General features: G+C 42.3%; 1 protein-coding gene across 5 annotated transcripts in view; it reads right to left on the bottom strand.

Annotated features, from left to right (window-relative positions):
• Positions 1 to 2134: 2134 nt before the first annotated feature.
• LOC5519066 (receptor-type tyrosine-protein phosphatase F) overlaps positions 2135 to 20326 on the bottom strand; it is a 51332-nt gene continuing 33140 nt past the window's right edge. For 3 of the 5 annotated variants that reach the window (XM_048723405.1, XM_048723411.1, XM_048723402.1), the window contains exons 12-42: positions 19761 to 20099; positions 19414 to 19692; positions 19107 to 19180; positions 18527 to 18764; positions 15373 to 15657; positions 15074 to 15144; positions 14715 to 14937; positions 12726 to 13025; positions 10785 to 10885; positions 10189 to 10381; positions 10022 to 10112; positions 9287 to 9560; positions 8895 to 8937; positions 8689 to 8815; positions 8285 to 8409; positions 7959 to 8092; positions 7247 to 7334; positions 7082 to 7158; positions 6892 to 6931; positions 6413 to 6510; positions 5917 to 6033; positions 5607 to 5761; positions 5352 to 5487; positions 5059 to 5208; positions 4553 to 4655; positions 4338 to 4414; positions 4101 to 4235; positions 3762 to 3884; positions 3157 to 3302; positions 2931 to 3066; positions 2135 to 2472 (exon numbers count right to left, since the gene is read on the bottom strand). In XM_048723405.1, the coding sequence (XP_048579362.1) occupies positions 2392 to 2472; positions 2931 to 3066; positions 3157 to 3302; positions 3762 to 3884; positions 4101 to 4235; positions 4338 to 4414; positions 4553 to 4655; positions 5059 to 5208; positions 5352 to 5487; positions 5607 to 5761; positions 5917 to 6033; positions 6413 to 6510; positions 6892 to 6931; positions 7082 to 7158; positions 7247 to 7334; positions 7959 to 8092; positions 8285 to 8409; positions 8689 to 8815; positions 8895 to 8937; positions 9287 to 9560; positions 10022 to 10112; positions 10189 to 10381; positions 10785 to 10885; positions 12726 to 13025; positions 14715 to 14937; positions 15074 to 15144; positions 15373 to 15657; positions 18527 to 18764; positions 19107 to 19180; positions 19414 to 19692; positions 19761 to 20099 (4559 nt within the window). In that variant the 3' untranslated portion in view covers positions 2135 to 2391. The remainder of the gene's footprint in view (positions 2473 to 2930; positions 3067 to 3156; positions 3303 to 3761; positions 3885 to 4100; positions 4236 to 4337; positions 4415 to 4552; positions 4656 to 5058; positions 5209 to 5351; positions 5488 to 5606; positions 5762 to 5916; positions 6034 to 6412; positions 6511 to 6891; positions 6932 to 7081; positions 7159 to 7246; positions 7335 to 7958; positions 8093 to 8284; positions 8410 to 8688; positions 8816 to 8894; positions 8938 to 9286; positions 9561 to 10021; positions 10113 to 10188; positions 10382 to 10784; positions 10886 to 12725; positions 13026 to 14714; positions 14938 to 15073; positions 15145 to 15372; positions 15658 to 18526; positions 18765 to 19106; positions 19181 to 19413; positions 19693 to 19760; positions 20100 to 20326) is intronic. The other 2 variants (XM_048723419.1, XM_048723430.1) reach the window with 2 other exon arrangements.

Here is a 20326-nt window from a genome sequence, read left to right on the forward strand (position 1 = left end):
TTTTGCTTGTAATTTGCTTAAAAATTACAGCTTTTTCACATCTGGAGATTGCTGTGCTGTGCTTATGGATGTTTGCACGTTGAGGTTGATTCAATGGGATAATTCCTTGTCTGGGCTTCACCAAGTGAGAAAGGAATTTTCTGGTGAGTGGCCTCGTACTCTCCAATGTGGGCCATCTTTGCTACCCAACCTTAATCAAAAATTGTTTTCATGCTTATTCTGAAACCTTGGTCTTGGACCTGGAAATGTTTTGTTTGGCTTCGGGGCAAAGAGACTTATAAAAAAACTGTTATGATTCTGGGGGAGGAGATTGCCCGCCTGTCTGTCAAGGTGTTTCCAAGACTCCCATGATGCAGTGCAGGCATGCAAAATAGGCTAAACATGGTGACTCGCTTCTAATGGAGGTTCTAGCATTGATTATTGTGACTGTAAAATGGGACCTGACGGAGCGCAATAAAGGTATCTATTGGTGACTTGATCTGTGTTTGCTTGTCTCTATTTGTAGTTCGGAATTTTGTGTCTTTTTTGGTAAGAAATGTTTCTAAGTTTAAGCATTTGTTTACGAATTGGTCAGAAATTAAGGTTGATATTTTGACAAAAGAGTCAATTCTATTACATTGCTTCGATGCGCTTTTGAAGGTCGTCTATGCCTTGGATGATTCTATGAGTATCCGGGTCTGGTGATGTTTAGTTTGCATTTTTGACGTTTTGGAGTTGGGCCTATATTTTACAGGCGTCTCAGGGCGTTATGGCAATGAAAGACATAACCAAACACATAAAAAAAAATATTTGTGCCTTCCTGGCTTAGAAAAAAGGCTTTATGGCAAGCTTAGGGGCTATCAACAGTGTATGCAAATTCTGGTTGATAGACAAGCAAGCCTATGGTAGCATATCTACCAGATAATTTTTATGTTAAAACCATTAGGGAAACCACAGGAAGCCCAAATTCCATAACAATATTTGCCTTTAAAAATTCAAAGCAGCAGTGTGAACCCACTTTAGATACTCCTGTATATTCACCGTCAAAGTGCTCTTATAACAGAACCTTGCCTGAATCTGATGGATTTTAGGGCATTTTTTTAAAAAAAGCTATGCATATCAGCTCTATCATTGAGCCAAGCCATGTCCAAGTAAAAAAAAATCTATTTTCTAGGTAAAAGATATTCACTTGCTGAAAATGGCATATATGTTATCCATTCCATTGGTGTATCTCACATCAAAAGTCTAAGAAGGCCTAGTTAATTAGATTAAAAACTAGGGGTGGTGGGTTAAGTTATCTAAATCTTATTCTCTTCAATACGGTGAGATGGAAAACCTAGGCATTCTAAGTCTGTGTTATGTATTTTAATACAAGAAGGCCTTTATTTTTCTTTGATTCACTATATTTTTAGATGAATGAACTTCAATTCTTCACGCAAATGTTCAGAAATCATGTCACTCAAGAAACCCTTGTCACCGAGATAAGATTTACTTCATTATGGAGACTTGAAATCTTTTATTTGTGAAATACCTGTCTTAATAACCACAATATCGGTGTGAATATAATGGTATTAAGTTCTGGATGAATCTTTTTTCATTAAAAGGGAACTGGAAGATAATTGTGTGTTGTAAACACAGATTTATGACGGATTGTTGTTTTATAATTTGCGAATCAGTCGTGAAAACTTTTACCCAGAGTCTAAAATCACGCACTCTATGAATTTAATGTCCGAGAAACGGTCGATTGGATCCAGCGTACTCTATGGAAGATCATTTTCACAGCGTTTGTAAAAAAGGATGGTTTTCGGTCAAAAAGATTTCCATAACATCCTTTGCCGGTTCACATCGCTCAAGATGTGATCGCGCTTAAGACTCATGTTGCTAGGAAACGTGAGCACTATCCAATCAGAGGCGTATCTAAAAATAACTGGTTGTTCTAAAAATAGCTTTCACGGACGTCATCATTGGAACATATTCTAATACGGGAGATTCGTTCCTTTACATCATGGTCTCTTGTGGGATCTTATTGCCGATTTCTAGGTGGGGCGAGGTTTAGTCTCAGCACCAAACGGTCGGAGCCGACCGCTGGGGGCTGCGAAGGAGACTAGGTAAGGTTAACTTTGATTTTCCAAATAAACACTTGTCTTTCAAGGACTAGAGGGTTGAATATTTTCTGTAATCGCTCGGTGTTTACAAAAAGTCGTTAAGAAAATAATTTCAAAATATATTGAATTTTTAGTTGTTTGGGAAAATTCTATTTAGTGCATAAAAATCATGTTCGAACAGCATTTAAAATTTTACAGTTATGTAAAATGATGGCGGTGAAACGCCTAGCAGTTCTAATTGCTAGTTAAGCTTATTGTTTTCGGTTTAACATAGCAGGCGTGAAATAACCAAATTTGGAGGTCGCCTTTAACAGTCGGAAAAGTTCGCGTAGTCGCTGAAGGAGTCCAAGTACTTCTGGATAATTTGATAGCAAAACACGTACTGCGTCTGAAACCAAAAATAAAGTTTTATCAAATATTAAGTGATATGGTCATGCCATCACTGTGTCGTGGAGTCACATTGTATTTACCATTGGGCCCTATTATTATTTCCTGGAAAACAATTACACCTAGAAAGTTTAATGTGGCTGATATTATAGTGCTACCGTTAGAACCAAGTTTCTGGATAGGAGGGATTCGTCTAGCTGACCCAACACAGCAAAGATTACGGGATAGAAACGTCTTCGACAAAGAAAACTTATGAAATTCCATTGTCAAGTGGGGGGAGGGGCTCGACCAAAATAGAAATTCTCGGTCTTTGCTGATTAAGCTAGTTAACCTGGAAAAAAAGGGGGGGTAACCAAAAAGAAAATTGCCCGTCTTACTGATTCAAGCAAGTAAACTTGGAAGGTGATCACCTTTCTTTTCGTTTCCTAACCAGTACAAAGCCAATTCTATCTTACTCACCAGGCTCTCCACCGCGCCTGGTCGATTGGCACGAATGCGTTTGATGACTTGGAAAACGTCAATAACTTGCTCTGTCTTCAAACGCTCAATAACTGATGAGATCGCACAAAACGTGCCACTCCTACCAACACCGTTACTATGGAGATACAAATCTAGCGTCAATACATTTCCGACCATATACCTATTTCAAATAAGGTTCTACACGGAGCTGCATGAGCATGTATACCTGCATTGGACCAATACTGGCGCGTTGCCGCACTGCTGCTGTGACGCCTGAACCTCGTCTAAAAGATCCAGAACGCTGCGGGCAACCTCAGGGATGCACTTGTCTGGCCACGACACGTGATGCAAGTGACGAACCTCGTGAGTCTTCTGCGAAATGAAACACGGGATACTTGAATAGTTTGAGGGGGGAGGGGAGGTACAAAAACAATAGAGAAAGGGAGTGCATTGCATGGTACGCTACTCATTTTAGTTTATATATATTTTATATAGATGGAGGAATTCGATGAAAGAGGAACTTATCGCAATGTTTGCCAATGGTTTTGCGCATTTTATACACTTTTGAAAGCATCAAAATTCGTCCCCCTAGCTGGTTTCGCATGTCTTTGAACCATGTCTGGAGCATCTAACATAAACAGCCAGCGTTATCCTATTCTATTTGATTTTGTGCCGTGAGTACAATCCACGATTGATTTTTTAGCCGTGTGATGGAATCCGGAATAACAGAGATATCTATGAATCCGACCATATCAGCATAAGATGAAACAATGTTTTTCGTACAAATGCGAACAATCTAATAAAAACTTTAGACTAAGACTACGCTTTCACCTTATTACGCGTCACTTTCAGCTTGGTAGAGATGACGTCACCTTTCTCTTGCTTGCTGAGCAAACTGACCCGGATGTGACCATATTTGGTTGCGCCCTCTACAGGCAAGTACTGGGGATATTCCTGTAAGAGAAGGGAATGAACCAATATGGAGATTTGGGATGCAGTGAGAATATATATGTGTTTTTATAACCTCGATCTCGTACTTGTATATCCAAACCTCAACCCTCATCTCTTCCAAACCCATATTCTCTTGATTATCAAACGCCACGTGATTATCTTATTGAAACAGGGAATAAAACTCTTTATTCCGTTTTAAAATATGCGTTTTAGTATTACCTGGTCATGTTCGTGTAGGTTGTTCAGCATGACAATCGTCCCGATGTCATAATCCGTCACCATGCGCCAGAAATCCTCAATCGTATGCTGTAAGGGATGCTGGGTAGCGATGAATGCATTGCGCTCCCTATGAGCCTATGAGTAAATATTTTTCAGATCAAATAAATGCATTACTGCTTGCCGCTGTTCTGTAGATGTATGGGCACTTAATCATAGTGCATATTCCTACATACGCACATGTAGGAATACTGCGTTGATGTAGTCCGACTCCTCGTCAGCATGCTCCTTATGCAACATCACCCTACAGCTGTTCACTGCAACACACCATGAGTCACGATGACATACAAATGCACATACACGCTCGGCCTCGATGTTGTTTATACACACCCTATATGGTGTTGTTGAAATAGGCAAGAAGGTTTGGCACAAATTCAATTGTAACCAGTACGTACATGCTATGATGTCAGAGAATCTGTTCTTGTGCAGATTTTGTGGTTTCTCACCAACGCTTTTCTCTTCCGCCGGTATCTCACGGCTTGTAACGGAGTTCAGCCTCTGGAAAGGATCGCACAAGAAATAGTGGTAAAAAACTAACGCATATTACTCCCTAAAGAAATAGCTCTTCATCTATTCCGTGACGATTACATATTATGTACTGTACCGAGTGTCCTGTTGAGCGGTTTTCCCGCCACCCGGTCCATAAATCACCTGAAATCTTCTGTTTTCCGCATGAACTTGGACCCATCCGGATTGGGCGAGTATACAGCGTGTCAACAGCGATTTTAACCCTCATTTTTCAAAACCCTACACTAGCCCGTGCGTTACTTGAACTTAGAAAATAACGTAATACACCGCATAATTCCAAAATCGTCCTGCTCGTAACCTAGACTTCGAGAGCGCCTCGACTGACAGGTGTATCCCGCATAACTCCATACCGTAGACTCGTCCCGTGTCTTACCTGGAACTCGAGTGCGTATCCTGTCATCTGGAATTTACGGTTGACAGAAGCAAGTTTCTGCATGGCCTGGTTGTAGTTCTCGCTTTGTATCTCTGTGTTGCCGCACGTCAGGGCTTCTAACACAGCAGAGTGGATAAACGAGTACTGCTCCTGAAAAGTGATTTTGCAAACGTATCAAAATTCTAGATCGCCCTCGCATTTCCAGGGAGCGCCGCGTAATCGCGTCTTCGAGGATGCAAAATTCTTGTTTATGTGTTTATAGCGTTTGTGTAGCAACATTAACCCTAACGTACCTTTGTCTGGACCATGTGTGGCCTGTCTTTCCTGAGCGCTATGAGGTAGTTACGAATATCCACGGTTCGGCTCTTTTTGGCCTGTTCCAGCATGGCGTCAATGACAATATAGGCACCAGTGCGTCCAACGCCAGCACTGAAGAACAAGAAAGGGGATACATACTAATTGATCAGCAGATGAGAGCCTGGATTTTCTAATCTACACGTGATCTATCTTGCATGGCCCACATGACTATGGTTAAACTACAAACTCACCTGCAGTGGACGATGACAGGTCCCGCGTCCCGCGGGTTCAACGCGCGCACTTTTCGTCTGAACGCGAGGACTGCTGTTGCGTATTGGGGAACGCCCTTGTCCGGCCACACGGTAAAGTGGAACTGACGAACCATTCGACTGCCACTCCGTTTCGCCTTGGGATAGAAAAAAAAATATAGTAGAACCTCCAATAATAATGTCTCGTTCTTATTATACTTTTCCGAACCAAAATAGATCGCAACACTGAAAAGACTGTTTTACTTGAATGTTTTCTGGTTACTAGATTTTTTATACATCCACCACCACCTACCTTAGACAAGATGAAGGTACGAATTTCATAGTCTGCGAATATTTCCGACTGGTGCAGCGTGACTGTCACGCCACCGTATGTCTCGGTCTTGTCTGGCCAGTATTTGTGGCACTTAGTCTGTGATATGGATTAATCATACGAAGTGTTACTGGCAAATATCTTTGTGCTATCTTTATGTGGACCAGGTCCGCGCCTTTTATACCCCAGGTCTTTCTTCGAGATTGCAAATGAGGGAATGAATGGTAGGTGGGAAGCATGGCCCCGTATCCGCTAAGCCCATTTGCAATTCTCTAAGCCCATTGCAATTCTAGCTTATTTGAAGCTACGATTACAACAAGTATGTACACTGCAAGACTGGAGCCGATATTATCCAATAATCATTATAGCTGATGTTAGCAGTACACAAAGATGAAGAATGGCGGCGTAAAGACAAAACGGGGTAGGTCTATACTTCCTTTTTCTCGCCCAACAATTTTCTATTATAAGAATGTACTACCTTGCCTAGCTCGACGAGGTTGGTGAGCATTACGATGGATTGCGAGTTCTGTTCCCAAACCATCCGCCAGAAGCCTTCAAACGCCGGAGGAAGAGGACCTGGGAAGATGACAACTAAGCGGAGAGCAGAATGACGCATGGAGATGCCGGAAGGGAGATTCGGGAATTACAGGTGGAGAGGGCGGGAAACCGACTGACAGATATAGCAGAAGTTGGTGAAAGAGATTGAAACAAAAAGACCACAGAAAAATCTCTAACTGTCATATGGTGGCATAGCAAGTTTCAAAACGAAGAGAAAATGTTTGGGATTACTTCTGATTCCAGAGTAGTAGTGGGGGTAAGGTTAGTTCGCAAAGAAAGCCGCAAGTTTTCTTTTTCTGCCCCCCCCCCTCCTAAAAAAAGGGGGTAAAGCTTTTCTATGCTAGCCATTTTGTTTTTAACTGGACTACTCTTATTTTTAGAGGCCAAATCTAAATTTACCTTGTGAGGCGATGAACGATCTTGGAGTTCCATCATAGCCCTAAAAACACATTATTGACATCTTAAACAAAAAGCTCAAAAGTCGTAAGGCATTGAGTCCTTCCTTTGAGCTCTACTCACCAAGAAAAAAAAAAGTTCTTGCATCATTTAGTATGACCCTAACCATAACCTACTGGGCGTGGGTACTCACGTGGATAAATGACGCGTTTATGTAATCCGAATCCTCGTCGCCATTGACTCGCTCCAGTACCACGCGTGAATGATCATCTACGGATGAAAAAAAAAAATACCATAGGAAGTTCGAGTAAGGCGCATCATTTTCATGGCATATAGAACCTTTTGATATTTCACTTACAGGCAACAATGTTCGCGTAACGGTTCTTGTTCTTGTTTGCAGGTTTCCTGGCGGCTTCCCATGGAAACTGCTGTCCATTGTCGAATTTCTGAAAGAACAGATAACGGGGTGTTGCAAATTATTATTTTAGGATTCCTTTATTCTTGTTTCCTAAAAAGCATGAGCCCCGCCTCTCCTATGGTAGTAGGGAACTAGCAGCGTGACTGGTCACAACATACATTGGAAACAGAAAGCTGGAACAATCTATTCGGCATTTTTATTATGCACGGGGGATCGAGTCGATTAGATAAGCGAACAGTAGCTGGGACCATTTGAAGGGACGCAATTCAACGTGTAACGTGGCTTTGAAGGATGTCATGTGGGATGTTGTGAATCTAACTAACGAATAAATTCCGGGAGCAGGATTGCCAAAACCTACCATTTTCTATCTTTTATTCAGCATCACACCAACTTTACGACTCCATGCTGAATTGCGTCCCCTAAAATCGTCCCAGCATGCTGTTCGCATATCAACTCGACCCAATCCCCCGCGTAACGAAAGAATGGAAAAATCTGTGTTTGAAGGTTTGTTACCAAGTCACTCGTGATTGTAGAACATTAAGAACATTAAGACACCTCAATTCTCTAATCTGAATAATCTATTCTGCAAAGGATGCACGAATACATGCTCACTTATACTTGATGACAGTTACCGCATGTCATAATAACCCACCTTGTATTCGGTTTCCAATCTAATGCCTCCGTTTGCCTGCATCTTCGCGACGTATTCTGGGAAGAGTGCGATTGGGATTGGCTTGGACAAGTCGTCTACAGCATTGTCATAAATACGCTCGGTATTAGCAGCTTCTGTAACGCGTGAACAGAAAACATAAGTTCTTGAATTTGGTCCGCATATCAGGAAAGTCAGAACAGTTATGAAAATAGGAGTGAAAATTAGGAGATATATTTTAAAGAAAAACAGACTCATTCACTTATTTCTACCACAGGTAAATACCAATTGCCAAAATTTTACTCAAAGCCATGGAAATAAGTGCAAACCTGCAGCCTCCTGCTGGTTGCTTATTCCTTCATCGGCGATATCGGCATTGCTTTCCGCTTGACCCTCGTTAAACGACTCCATTTGCATCGCCGGCTTCCTCATGGGGGAATTATCATTTCGTCGCCTGCGAACCAAATCAATATACCAGGCAAGGCAAATACAGCTTTAGTATAAAAGACTGCAAAGGGAGCATTTTACCCTCGACTCAAACTATCCCCCTTCCATTGATGTCTAGTGTTAAATAGATAACATACAAGGTAGTGAAAGGGCAGGGAAAGTCTCCCACTACGACTTGGTACAGCGGGTATAATACAAGGACATATAGATTGAAATGAAGTCCCCACCCCCCTACCCACATCCCCAGCAATTTTTCTAGCTACAGCCATATGACTGGACACCATACCTGATAAAGAGGACTACAGCGGCGACGAAAGCCGCAAGAATGAGTAACGCAACCACCCCTCCAGCTATTGCTCCTACGGGTGAAGAGGTGGTTGATGCGAGATTTTTCGAGCTGGCGACCGGGATTTCTAAAACAATTTAAATAGAATAAATGTATTAAGCATTACTCAAGATTGGAGTAAATGATTAGAAGCAAGACAGGCTCACCTATTACTCCAGCCAAAGCGACAACTCCACACAAAGGCTCCACCTTAGAATTAGAATTTGGTATAAGTACATATACAGTGACTAACATTATTGCTCCAATAAGCACCTCCAATCCAGTAAGCGACCGGCCTAAGCGTGTTACTCTTATTTACACTCAAGGGGGAGTGTACATAAGAATAGAAGCAACCAAAGCTGATATTACTACCAAAATTGTATGATATCATATATACTAACAAAATTGTATCATACTGAGGGAGTTTTTTGCTCCTTGGACGTTGTAAAAGCGCCTTCCCCGACTAAATCCGGCGTTCACTCGAGAAATCACGATACGTCTTTAACTTTAAAAAAAAAAGACTCCTCCCCAAAACTGGGACACGTTTCAACGGCATTACCTCTTCGTTCAGGTAGGTCATCGCTCGTATGTAGACCTTGTTCTTGCTTCCTTCGTCAAGAGCTTTGTTCTTGTACTTCTGCCGCCTTCCTTTGTAAATCCTACCGTCACCAATGATGATTGTTTGATTCATACTTAATGCTTCCACTTCGGCTGCAATGTAGTAATTCCTTTTCTTATTCTTCTCTTCGTCTTCTTTACAAAGTTCTTCTGCTTGAATCTCCGTCAGGTTCACGTTGTCGGGTTTCTCTTTCAGAACCATGACTTGATAGGAGCTGAGAACCAAAAAATAGGTAATCGTGATAAACGAAAGTGACTGACCCCAGAGGGGGGGGGGGGGGGGGGGGGGGGGGGTTCTTCAGAATAAATGTGATAGGGATGCTCGTCGGGATATTCGAAAAAACTACCTGCACGACTAAAACTTTCTACCCTAAAAATACCTCAGAAGCCCTAAAATATATCCTTTCCACGAAAAACGCCTTTTTTTATTGGATATCCCCTAAAAAATACCCGATTCAACCGATTTTAACCCTTTAAAAAAATACGACGAGCATCCCTATTAGGTCGACATGGGAAGAAACCCCCCCCCCCCCCCCCCCCCCCCCCCAGGGAGACTGCGCTGCGGTTTAAGATGCCTCAGAAGCCCTAAAAATACCATTTCTAAGCGAAAAGCCTTTTTTTTTTCTCGGATACCCCTGTATGCGCGCTGCAGTTTGAGATGCGCTTTGGGGCTTACTCGATTGGACCGTTGACTTCATCAGCCTTCCACAATGTGACGTTAGTATCGCGAGATATTCTCCCAAGAGGAACCACTGGTGCTACAGGATCTAGAATGCAATGCCATTTAAGTTAGTTAACTTATTCTAATTAGCCTCTTATGAAAAAGAAACTATAAGAACTTACTTGCAACTTTCGTAGTCACTACTTTAAAATTCAGTGTTTTGCTATCTCCGCATTTGGTGGAAGAAGTAATATTGAAAATGTACTTTGTCCCAGGGATGAGATTCTTTGGGGTGACAGACTGGGATGATGTAGTTACTTTTCCAAAGTGTCCATTCCATTCCGGCCAGTAAGGCTTGAAACCTTTGTACATGACCTGTGATACAAGATCTCTAGTCTTACTTCGGAGGACTACAATTCGAACATGGATAGTCATCCCTTAGATTACCTTTTTTTTGTACTTCAATACGTTTGTCTTGAATTTCGAATATTACATAACTTTAGTTAAAACATAAGTTATTATATATAATAACTAAGATCCTTTTTCTTCTTCGAGTTAAATTTACCCTAACCCTAAGCCAAGACCTTCGAGTCTACCGTAACATGAACACTAACAAAATCCTAACTCTATAGATTAAACGCTAACGGGTTTTTGGTCTAATGCAGGTATACTGAGATTCTTTAACTACGGATGCAGATGGGATCCTGTAGGGACCTACCCGAGAGAGGTCAATGTTTCGAGTCTCTGTAGCGCACTTACTTTTGACGTCCAAACTCACCGTGTATCTAATAGACCCTATAAAGTTTGGGGGTCGCCATCTCAGGAGAACTGAAGTCTTGGTCTCGTCTGTTGCCTTCAAATCTGTTGGTGTCCCTGGAGCTGTGACAGTACAAAATACTCATTTTATAACTTTGGCGAGCATTGTGGCGTATTATACGGGCTCTAATCAACGTTTTGGCGGGCTCTAATATATTTGAGCCCGCTGCTCTAAGCCAATGAGAGGGCGAGGAAATTGCAGCGAGCCAATCAGAAGGAAGCAGGAATTCCCGCAATTCATTCAAACCGCTCGTCGCATCGCATGCCGTGTTTGGTTGTGTTTTGACAACTACCAAAAAACAAACAGGAAAACATGGCTAAACACGACTCACAATCTTCTCAGCTCGATGAGGAGGAGCTTAAAAAAAGGGGAAGAAGATTCTGTTCCCAAAAATACCAACAAAAAAAAAACATCCTGGGCGATAAAAAAGGTCACCGAGTGGTGCACGAAGCGAAGTGTTGAATGTGATTTCACAGTATCAGCTCCTCGGATCTTGGAGGCATTTTATGCCGTTTCTATGCTGAAGTCAAAACAAAAGAGAAGAAGGACCTCTCGCCGAGTGCCTTTTGCTTCTAGTGAAACCATTGAGATGGAAAACAGTAATGACTGCAAACAAGGCAGTTTATCTTGGGCAGGCGGGGAAGTGAATGTAAGTTTTTCATCCTCGACCGAATTATACTTCTGCAAAGGCTTTCATGCCAAATTGTCACTTTTCCAATTGCCCAATAAATTTTAATTCCTACAAGTGACATCCCATTAAACTTTCTATTATTTGAAACAGTTGTTTCGTTTACAAAAAGAACCTTAAACACGTGTATATTTAGCAACGTTTGTAAAGTGAATTGAAGCTGTATTTATTAATTATGTTATAACAACTTTCAATGAATAAATATCACGCGAGTCATATCCGCGTTTCACGATATTATTTTTGTTTTTGTTTTTGCGCTTCATGCTCGCCAAAGTTATAATAATAGTAATGTAGTTGATGTTCTTGGGCGTAAATATGTTTTGGGCACTTCTCAGCGCTCATTTTAGAATGCTTCTCATTTTAAAATGAGCTCGAGTCGGGCCCAAAACATATTCACACCCGCGAACATCATATATTGATACATACGGGATGTCAGTAGCGTGTATTGTTGGCTGTGTATGTAATACTCATTCATGCATACGGGATATTGATACATACGGGATGTCAGTAGCGTGTATTGTTGGCTGTGTATGTAATACTCATTCAAGCATACGGGATATTGATACATACGGGATGTCAGTAGCGTGTATTGTTGGCTGTGTATGTAATACTCATTCATTTATACGGGATATTGATACATACGGGGTGTCAGTAGAGTGTATTGTTGGCTGTATGTGTAATACTCATTCATGCATACGGGATATTGATACATACGGGATGTCTGTAGCGTGTATTGTGGGCTGTGTATGTAATACTCATTCATACGGGATATTGATACATACGGGATGTCTGTAGCGTGTATTGTAGGCTGTGTATGTAATACTCATTCATGCATACGGGATATTGATACATACGGGATGTCTGTAGCGTGTATTGTTGGCAGTATATGTAATACTCATTCATGCATACGGGATATTGATACATACGGGATGTCTGTAGCGTGTATTGTTGGCAGTATATGTAATACTCATTCATGCATACGGGATATTGATACATACGGGATGTCTGTAGCGTGTATTGTTGGCAGTATATGTAATACTCATTCATGCATACGGGATATTGATACATACGGGATGTCTGTAGGGTGTATTGTTGGCAGTATATGTAATACTCATTCATGCATACGGGATATTGATACATACGGGATGTCTGTAGCGTGTATTGTTGGCAGTATGTGTAATACTCATTCATTCATACGGGATATTGATACATACGGGATGTTTGTAGCGTGTATTGTGGGCTGTACGGACCAGGTCCTTTTCGTGTTCTCGCCCGCACCCGCAGATGGTAAATGGTGCAACTTTCCAGGTTATGCAGTACGATGTACGTCAAGGTGGAATTGAGGGACTCTGTAAGGGACCGCCTGCGCCGTCTGGCTTGTCCGGAACTTAGTTCCAGATCGTAACTTGTGATGATTCCGTTGCTCTGATCTTTGGGGATTGGGTTCCAACTGATGTTGAATGTCGTTGAGTTGATTTCGGTGTGATTTACGCCTAAAGGTGGTGCACTCGGAACTAATCACAAGGAACACACACAAAAACCATTAAGCCATTGAATCAGACGATAATGTTCCCATCATACATGTACCGGCAAGTAGCAGTTTGAAAGGAAAACGATTTGGGAAATTAAGAAAGAGAAGTAGTTAACTCACGTCAAAGCAAAAAGCAACCATAAATGATGGCATTTAATAATAATAATAATAATAATAATAATAATAATAATAATAATAATAATAATAATAATAATCATAATCATAATCATAATCATAATCATAATCATAATCATAATCATAATCATAATCATAATCATAATCATAATCATAATCATAATCATAATCATAATCATAATCATAATCATTATCATTATCATTATCATTATCATTATCATTATCATTATCATTATCATTATCATTATCATTATCATAATCATAATCATAATCATAATCATAATCATAATCATAATCATAATCATAATCATAATCATAATCATAATCATAATCATAATCATAATCATAATCATAATCATAATCATAATCATAATCATAATCATAATCATAATCATAATCATAATCATAATCATAATCATAATCATAATCATAATCATAATCATAATCATAATCATAATCATAATCATAATCATAATCATAATCATAATCATAATCATAATCATAATCATAATCATAATCATAATCATAATCATAATCATAATCATAATCATAATAATAATAATAATAATAATAATAATAATAATAATAATAAGAATAATAATAATAATAATAATAATAATCCTGGCGTTCATATAACAGTGCTCAATACATAGGTGTAGAGCGGGATATATCTTGGTTTGTAGGAAAAAAACACGCGAACTACCGTTTCATCTCTACAATCAGGAGATTTTTGATGAGTGGGCAACCACGAAACAGGCTTGTAGAGATGAAACGGTAGTTCGCGTGTGTTTTTCCTACAAACCAAGATATATATATATATATATATATATATATATATATATATATATATATATATATATATATATATATATATATATATATATATCATTCAAAATGAGTGAAACTCTTAGACTGATGTCTTATATCAAAACCGGCATCTGAGATCAAGACCGGTATCTGAGATCAAGGCCGGTATCTCAGATCAAGACCGGTATCTGAGATCAAGACCGGTATCTGAGATCAAACCCGGCATCTGAGATCAAGACCGGTATCTGAGATCAAACCCGGCATCTGAGATCAACACCGGTATCTGAGATCAACACCGGCATCTGAGATCAAGACCGGCATCTGAGATCAAACCCGGCAATTGAGATCAAGACCGGCATCTGAGATCAAGACCGGTATCTAAGAGCAAGACCGGTATCTGAGATCAAGACCGGTATCTCAGATCAAGACCGGTATCTGAGCAAACGCGGCATCTGAGAAGACCGGTATCTGAGATCAAACCCGGCAATTGAGATCAAGACCTGTATCTGAGAGACTTGTATCTGAGATCAAGACCGGCATCTGAGATTAAGACCGGCATCTTGGTGTGTGCAGCCATTTTTCTATCTTGTGTTAACTTATAAGTGAAACGTTCTGAACGTGTCAATCTAGTCACGAACTTATCTGAATCTCCTGGACACAGAAAAAAATCGTCTACTGTATTATGATTAAATCAACAGATTTCGGTGGAATGTGACATGCAAGGGCTCACCATCTTCGTCGGTCCGCACTCGTCTAGTTGTAGAGAACGGGCCATTGAACACGTGGTTACGCACTGACACCGATACTTCATAGTAAGTGAATTTCTTGAGTCCTGTAATGATGCAGCTTCGTGTCGTGTGATTGGTCGTTTTGTACAAAGTACCGCCTCCCTCTTCCTTGTACGTGATATTGAAGCCTTGGAACTCGCCATATATTTTATCTGTCGCTGTGAACTAAAAACGTCAGAGAAGTACTATTTCACGCTTGTTATCAAGATAAGAGAGACTGGCCTTGTCCCGTACCTCCCCTCCCCTCCCGTCCCTCCCGTGCAAGCATCGGGGCAACAATCGGCAACAAATAAGATCTCACCGTCCATGTTAGGTTTACTGATGTAGATGAACCTGGCGCGATCGTTGAGATTGTTGGGATGCCTTCGGGAACTGATAAAATAATCATGATCGAACCCGTTAGAAAGGAAAACGATTCGGGGAAAAAAAAGAAGTTAACTCCAGTGAAGTGGTCAAATAACGTTGATTTGAAGGTACTCCAAGGTATTGCAGGATCTTCGGACGCACAATGGGCGTGATGGGCACAATGGACAATTACCAAAGTCAAGACTGGAATAAAGGTTACATATGCACTGCGTTACATCAGAAAAGTTCACATACCATCGGGTTTGGTTCTCGCGACACCTGGAGTGCTCCACGGACCCTCCTTGACTGTATATCCGCGTACTTTGATCGTGTACTTGGTATACTTTGCAAGATTGTTGATTTCGAAGCTCGTTGTTGGAACCTCCGTCGTTTCGTTGCTACCGCCGTCTTTGTGATACGATATGACGTATTTACGGACTATCCCGTTCGTACAAGTCTCGGGAAGAGTTGACCACGTGACACGGATGGACGTTGACGTCATCGCCTTGAAGTTTGAAGATGAAGGGGGGCAGTCAGGAGCTGCAAGGTGATAGCGAATGTGTGAACAAAAACTGAGATTCTGATAAGCTTTCATATCATTAAGAATATCTGTAATAATAATAAAACTCATTTTGAGAAAATGGGAAAGTTAAAACCGCTGCTTCAGTTACTAGGTCAATATTTGGTACCCTGGCATTATCGTTTGTAGACGTAGTATAAGCTAAGTGCACATTATCGAGAACCTTTTGTTTATGGAAAAAATTACCCCCGATTCATATTAACCGTCTTATTCACTATCCTCCCAGGTCTGTACAATGCGCGCGTCACTAATGGCTCCCTCGTACTTAGTGTTACTCACGGTCCTCCCAGGTCTGTACAATACGCGCGTCACTTGTGGCTCCCTTGTACTGATTGTCACTCACTCTCCTTCCAGGTCTGTACAATACGCGCGTCACTTGTGGCTCCCGTGTACTTAGTGATACTCACCGTCCTCCCCGGTCTGTACAATACGCGCGCCACTTGTGGCTTCCTTGTACTCAGTGTTACTCACCGTCCTCCCAGGTCTGTACAATGCGCGCGTCACTTGTGACTCCCGTATGTTCTTAGTGTTACTCACCGTCCTCCCAGGTCTGTACAATGCGCGCGTCACTTGTGACTCCCTCGTACTTAGTGTTACTCACCGTCCTCCCAGGTCTGTACAATGCGCGCGTCACTTGTGACTCCCGTATGTACTTAGTGTTACTCACCGTCCTCCCAGGTCTGTACAATGCGCGCGTCACTTGTGACTCCCGTATGTACTTAGTGTTACTCACCGTCCTCCCAGGTCTGTACAATACGCGCGTCACTTGTGACTCCTGTATGTACTTAGTGTTACTCACCGTCCTCCCAGGTCTGTACAATGCGCGCGTCACTTGTGACTCCCGTATGTACTTAGTGTTACTCACCGTCCTCCCAGGTCTGTACAATGCGCGCGTCACTTGTGACTCACGTATGTACTTAGTGTTACTCACCGTCCTCCCAGGTCTGTACAATGCGCGCGTCACTTGTGACTCCCGTATGTACTTAGTGTTACTCACCGTCCTCCAAGGTCTGTACAATACGCGCATCACTTGTGGCTCCCGTATGTACTTAGTGTTAGTCACTGTCCTCCCAGGTCTGTACAATACGCGCGTCACTTGTGGCTCTCTTGTACTTAGTGTTACTCACAGTCCTCTCAGGTCTGTACAATACGCGCGTCACTTGTGACTCCCGTATGTACTTAGTGTTACTCACCGTCCTCCTAGGTCTGTACAATACGGGCGTCACTTGTGACTCCTGTATGTACTTAGTGTTACTCACCGTCCTCCCAGGTCTGTACAATGCGCGCGTCACTTGTGACTCCCGTATGTACTTAGTGTTACTCACCGTCCTCCCAGGTCTGTACAATACGCGCGTCACTTGTGACTCACGTATGTACTTAGTGTTACTCACCGTCCTCCCAGGTCTGTACAATGCGCGCGTCACTTGTGACTCCCGTATGTACTTAGTGGTACTCACCGTCCTCCTAGGTCTGTACAATACGCGCATCACTTGTGGCTCCCGTATGTACTTAGTGTTACCCACCGTCCTCCCAGGTCTGTACAATACGCGCGTCACTTGTAGCTCCCGTATGTACTTAGTGTTACTCACCATCCTCCCAGGTCTGTACAATACGCGCATCACTTGTGGCTCCCGTATGTACTTAGTGTTACTCACCGTCCTCCCAGGTCTGTACAATACGCGCGTCACTTGTAGCTCCGGTGTACTGAGTGTTACTCACCATCCTCCCAGGTCTGTACAATACGCGCATCACTTGTGGCTCCCGTATGTACTTAGTGTTACTCACCGTCCTCCCAGGTCTGTACAATACGCGCATCACTTGTGGCTCCCGTATGTACTCAGTGTTACTCACCGTCCTCCCAGGTCTGTACAATACGCGCATCACTTGTGGCTCCCGTATGTACTTAGTGTTACTCACCGTCCTCCCAGGTCTGTACAATACGCGCATCACTTGTGGCTCCCGTATGTACTTAGTGTTAGTCACTGTTCTCCCAGGTCTGTACAATACGCGCGTCACTTGTGGCTCTCTTGTACTTAGTGTTACTCACAGTCCTCTCAGGTCTGTACAATACGCGCGTCACTTGTGACTCCCGTATGTACTTAGTGTTACTCACCGTCCTCCCAGGTCTGTACAATACGCGCGTCACTTGTGACTCCCGTATGTACTTAGTGTCACTCACCGTCCTCCCAGGTCTGTACAATACGCGCGTCACTTGTGACTCCAGTATGTACTTAGTGTTACTCACCGTCCTCCCAGGTCTGTACAATACGCGCGTCACTTGTGACTCCCGTATGTACTTAGTGTTACTCACCGTCCTCCCAGGTCTGTACAATACGCGCGTCACTTGTGACTCCCGTATGTACTTAGTGTTACTCACCGTCCTCCCAGGTCTGTACAATACGCGCGTCACTTGTGGCTCCCGTGTACTGAGTGTTACTCACCGTCCTCCCAGGTCTGTACAATGCGCGCGTCACTTGTGACTCTCGTATGTTCTTAGTGTTACTCACCGTCCTCCCAGGTCTGTACAATACGCGCGTCACTTGTGGCTCCCGTGTACTTAGTGTTACTCACCGTCCTCCCAGGTCTGTACAATGCGCGCGTCACTTGTGACTCTCGTATGTTCTTAGTGTTACTCACCGTCCTCCCAGGTCTGTACAATACGCGCGTCACTTGTGGCTCCCGTGTACTTAGTGTTACTCACCGTCCTCCCAGGTCTGTACAATACGCGCGTCACTTGTGGCTCCCGTGTACTGAGTGTTACTCACCGTCCTCCCAGGTCTGTACAATACGCGCGTCACTTGTGGCTCCCGTGTACTGAGTGTTACTCACCGTCCTCCCAGGTCTGTACAATGCGCGCGTCACTTGTAGCTCCGGTGTACTGAGTGTTACTTGAGCGAAGGGTAAGGGTGTAATTGGTAAATTTTTTGAGCGGGCTCAAGGAAAGGTCTTGCGTGTTGATGTTTGTCACTTTTTCTGATTTTATAATATTACTTCCATTGCTAGCCATGTACTCGTACAGTACTATGTATTCCTTAAATTGCCCGTTAAGTCGGTAGTCAGAGGAGAGCTGAAACCAAAAAAGGTCATGTGAAGATGCATATCAAGTCATGGACGATACAAAAAGACTCTAAAGTGTAGATTTCACCCCTTACACAGAATATTTTTCATTAGACTTCTACAGGGCGGACGAAATTCTAGGTCGTATACCAGTTTTTGATTAATCATTGACGTAATCAAAGTTGAAGGCTATTTAAGCGGGAAGCAGGATTGAGGAGCAAGAGAGATTCTACTACAGAAACATAAATATTTCTGCTCGATTAACTAGGTCCGCCTTAGTTTTCGCACTGATTATTCTTTATATCACAACGAGTGATACAAAAATTTAAGGCGATCTTATTTCTTTACATACCGTCCATTGTATCTGTATTGCGGTGGAGGATGTTGCAGCCGTCGATTGAGATATTATAAGTTTTCCATCTGGATCTGAATAACAAAGATGTTCACATCTTACATAAAAGTGACCCGAAAAGTGAAGGTATTCATGCATGGCCTCTCTAAAGCAACTTCTTATTAAGTAAGCCCTTCTTCTTTTATTAAATCTCCGAGGATCTCGCCCCTGGTCAGCCTTTCAAAAAACTTTCTTATATGTTAAAATGGACTACTCTTGATATTTATGATAACTTGTGTGCGATTAGAAATTGCTACTGTGGTTGTACCTGCCATGAGAGTGGTGTAGGAACCCGCTGCACTCCACAACCCGAGTCCAACCACACTCTTCCCTCTCGCCTGCACCGTGTAGCTCGTGTACGGCACAAGACCAGTCAACTCGTATTGTGACGACGAGCCGATCTCACGTGTAGTCCATGCTCCACTCGTCCGATTCTTGACGGTATAACCGGTCAGCGGTCCTGTCGAGTCGTCTGCTGATGACGTCAGCTGCAGTGTAAGTGAGCGCTTATTCCTTGTTACATCTACTACTGGTGCTGCCAAAACATCTGAAAAATGCAGAAGTGCAATTTAGTAACCGTTGATTGTTAGAACATCCTTATCGAGTCATACTCACTTAGCTGGACAGAGACTTTTATCTCTGCACGTCTGGCTGTGCCTGCACTTGGTAGAGTCAGCGGATACCTTGCAGAGCATGCGTACGACTGGACACACTTTACAGGTCGGTGGTTCGGGTCTGGATGCACACATTTGTAGCTGTGTTTCACGTCAGCTGCTGAGCGGTATGTTACGGTGATACTGCTTGAAGTATCCCCAGCCATGAAGGTATCATTTTTGTACCATTTAAAATCAACGGGCTGCGGTTGTCCGTTTATCGGACAGGGTACAGACACGCGTGTACCGTTTGATGCCTGGAGAGTGATTTCTCTTTGAGATTTAAAACCAGGCAAAAATACTGGAAATAAGAAAACCTGATTAATTACCAAATAAGGACGTGGGATGGAAAGGAAATGAAAGAATTTACAAAACCATCCTACATTCTCAAACCATGTGATTTTATTTCTCTCTGCTGTAGGGATGCACCCTGTTTCACTGGGTACCCAATATATAATACAAGGTTTTATAACTGAAGAGAAAGGAAAAACTCGAGGGTATGTTAAGGTTTAGCAGTGGACAATTTTC

This window comes from Nematostella vectensis, chromosome 1 (genome assembly GCF_932526225.1).
Source record: "Nematostella vectensis chromosome 1, jaNemVect1.1, whole genome shotgun sequence".
Taxonomy (NCBI): domain Eukaryota; kingdom Metazoa; phylum Cnidaria; class Anthozoa; order Actiniaria; family Edwardsiidae; genus Nematostella; species Nematostella vectensis.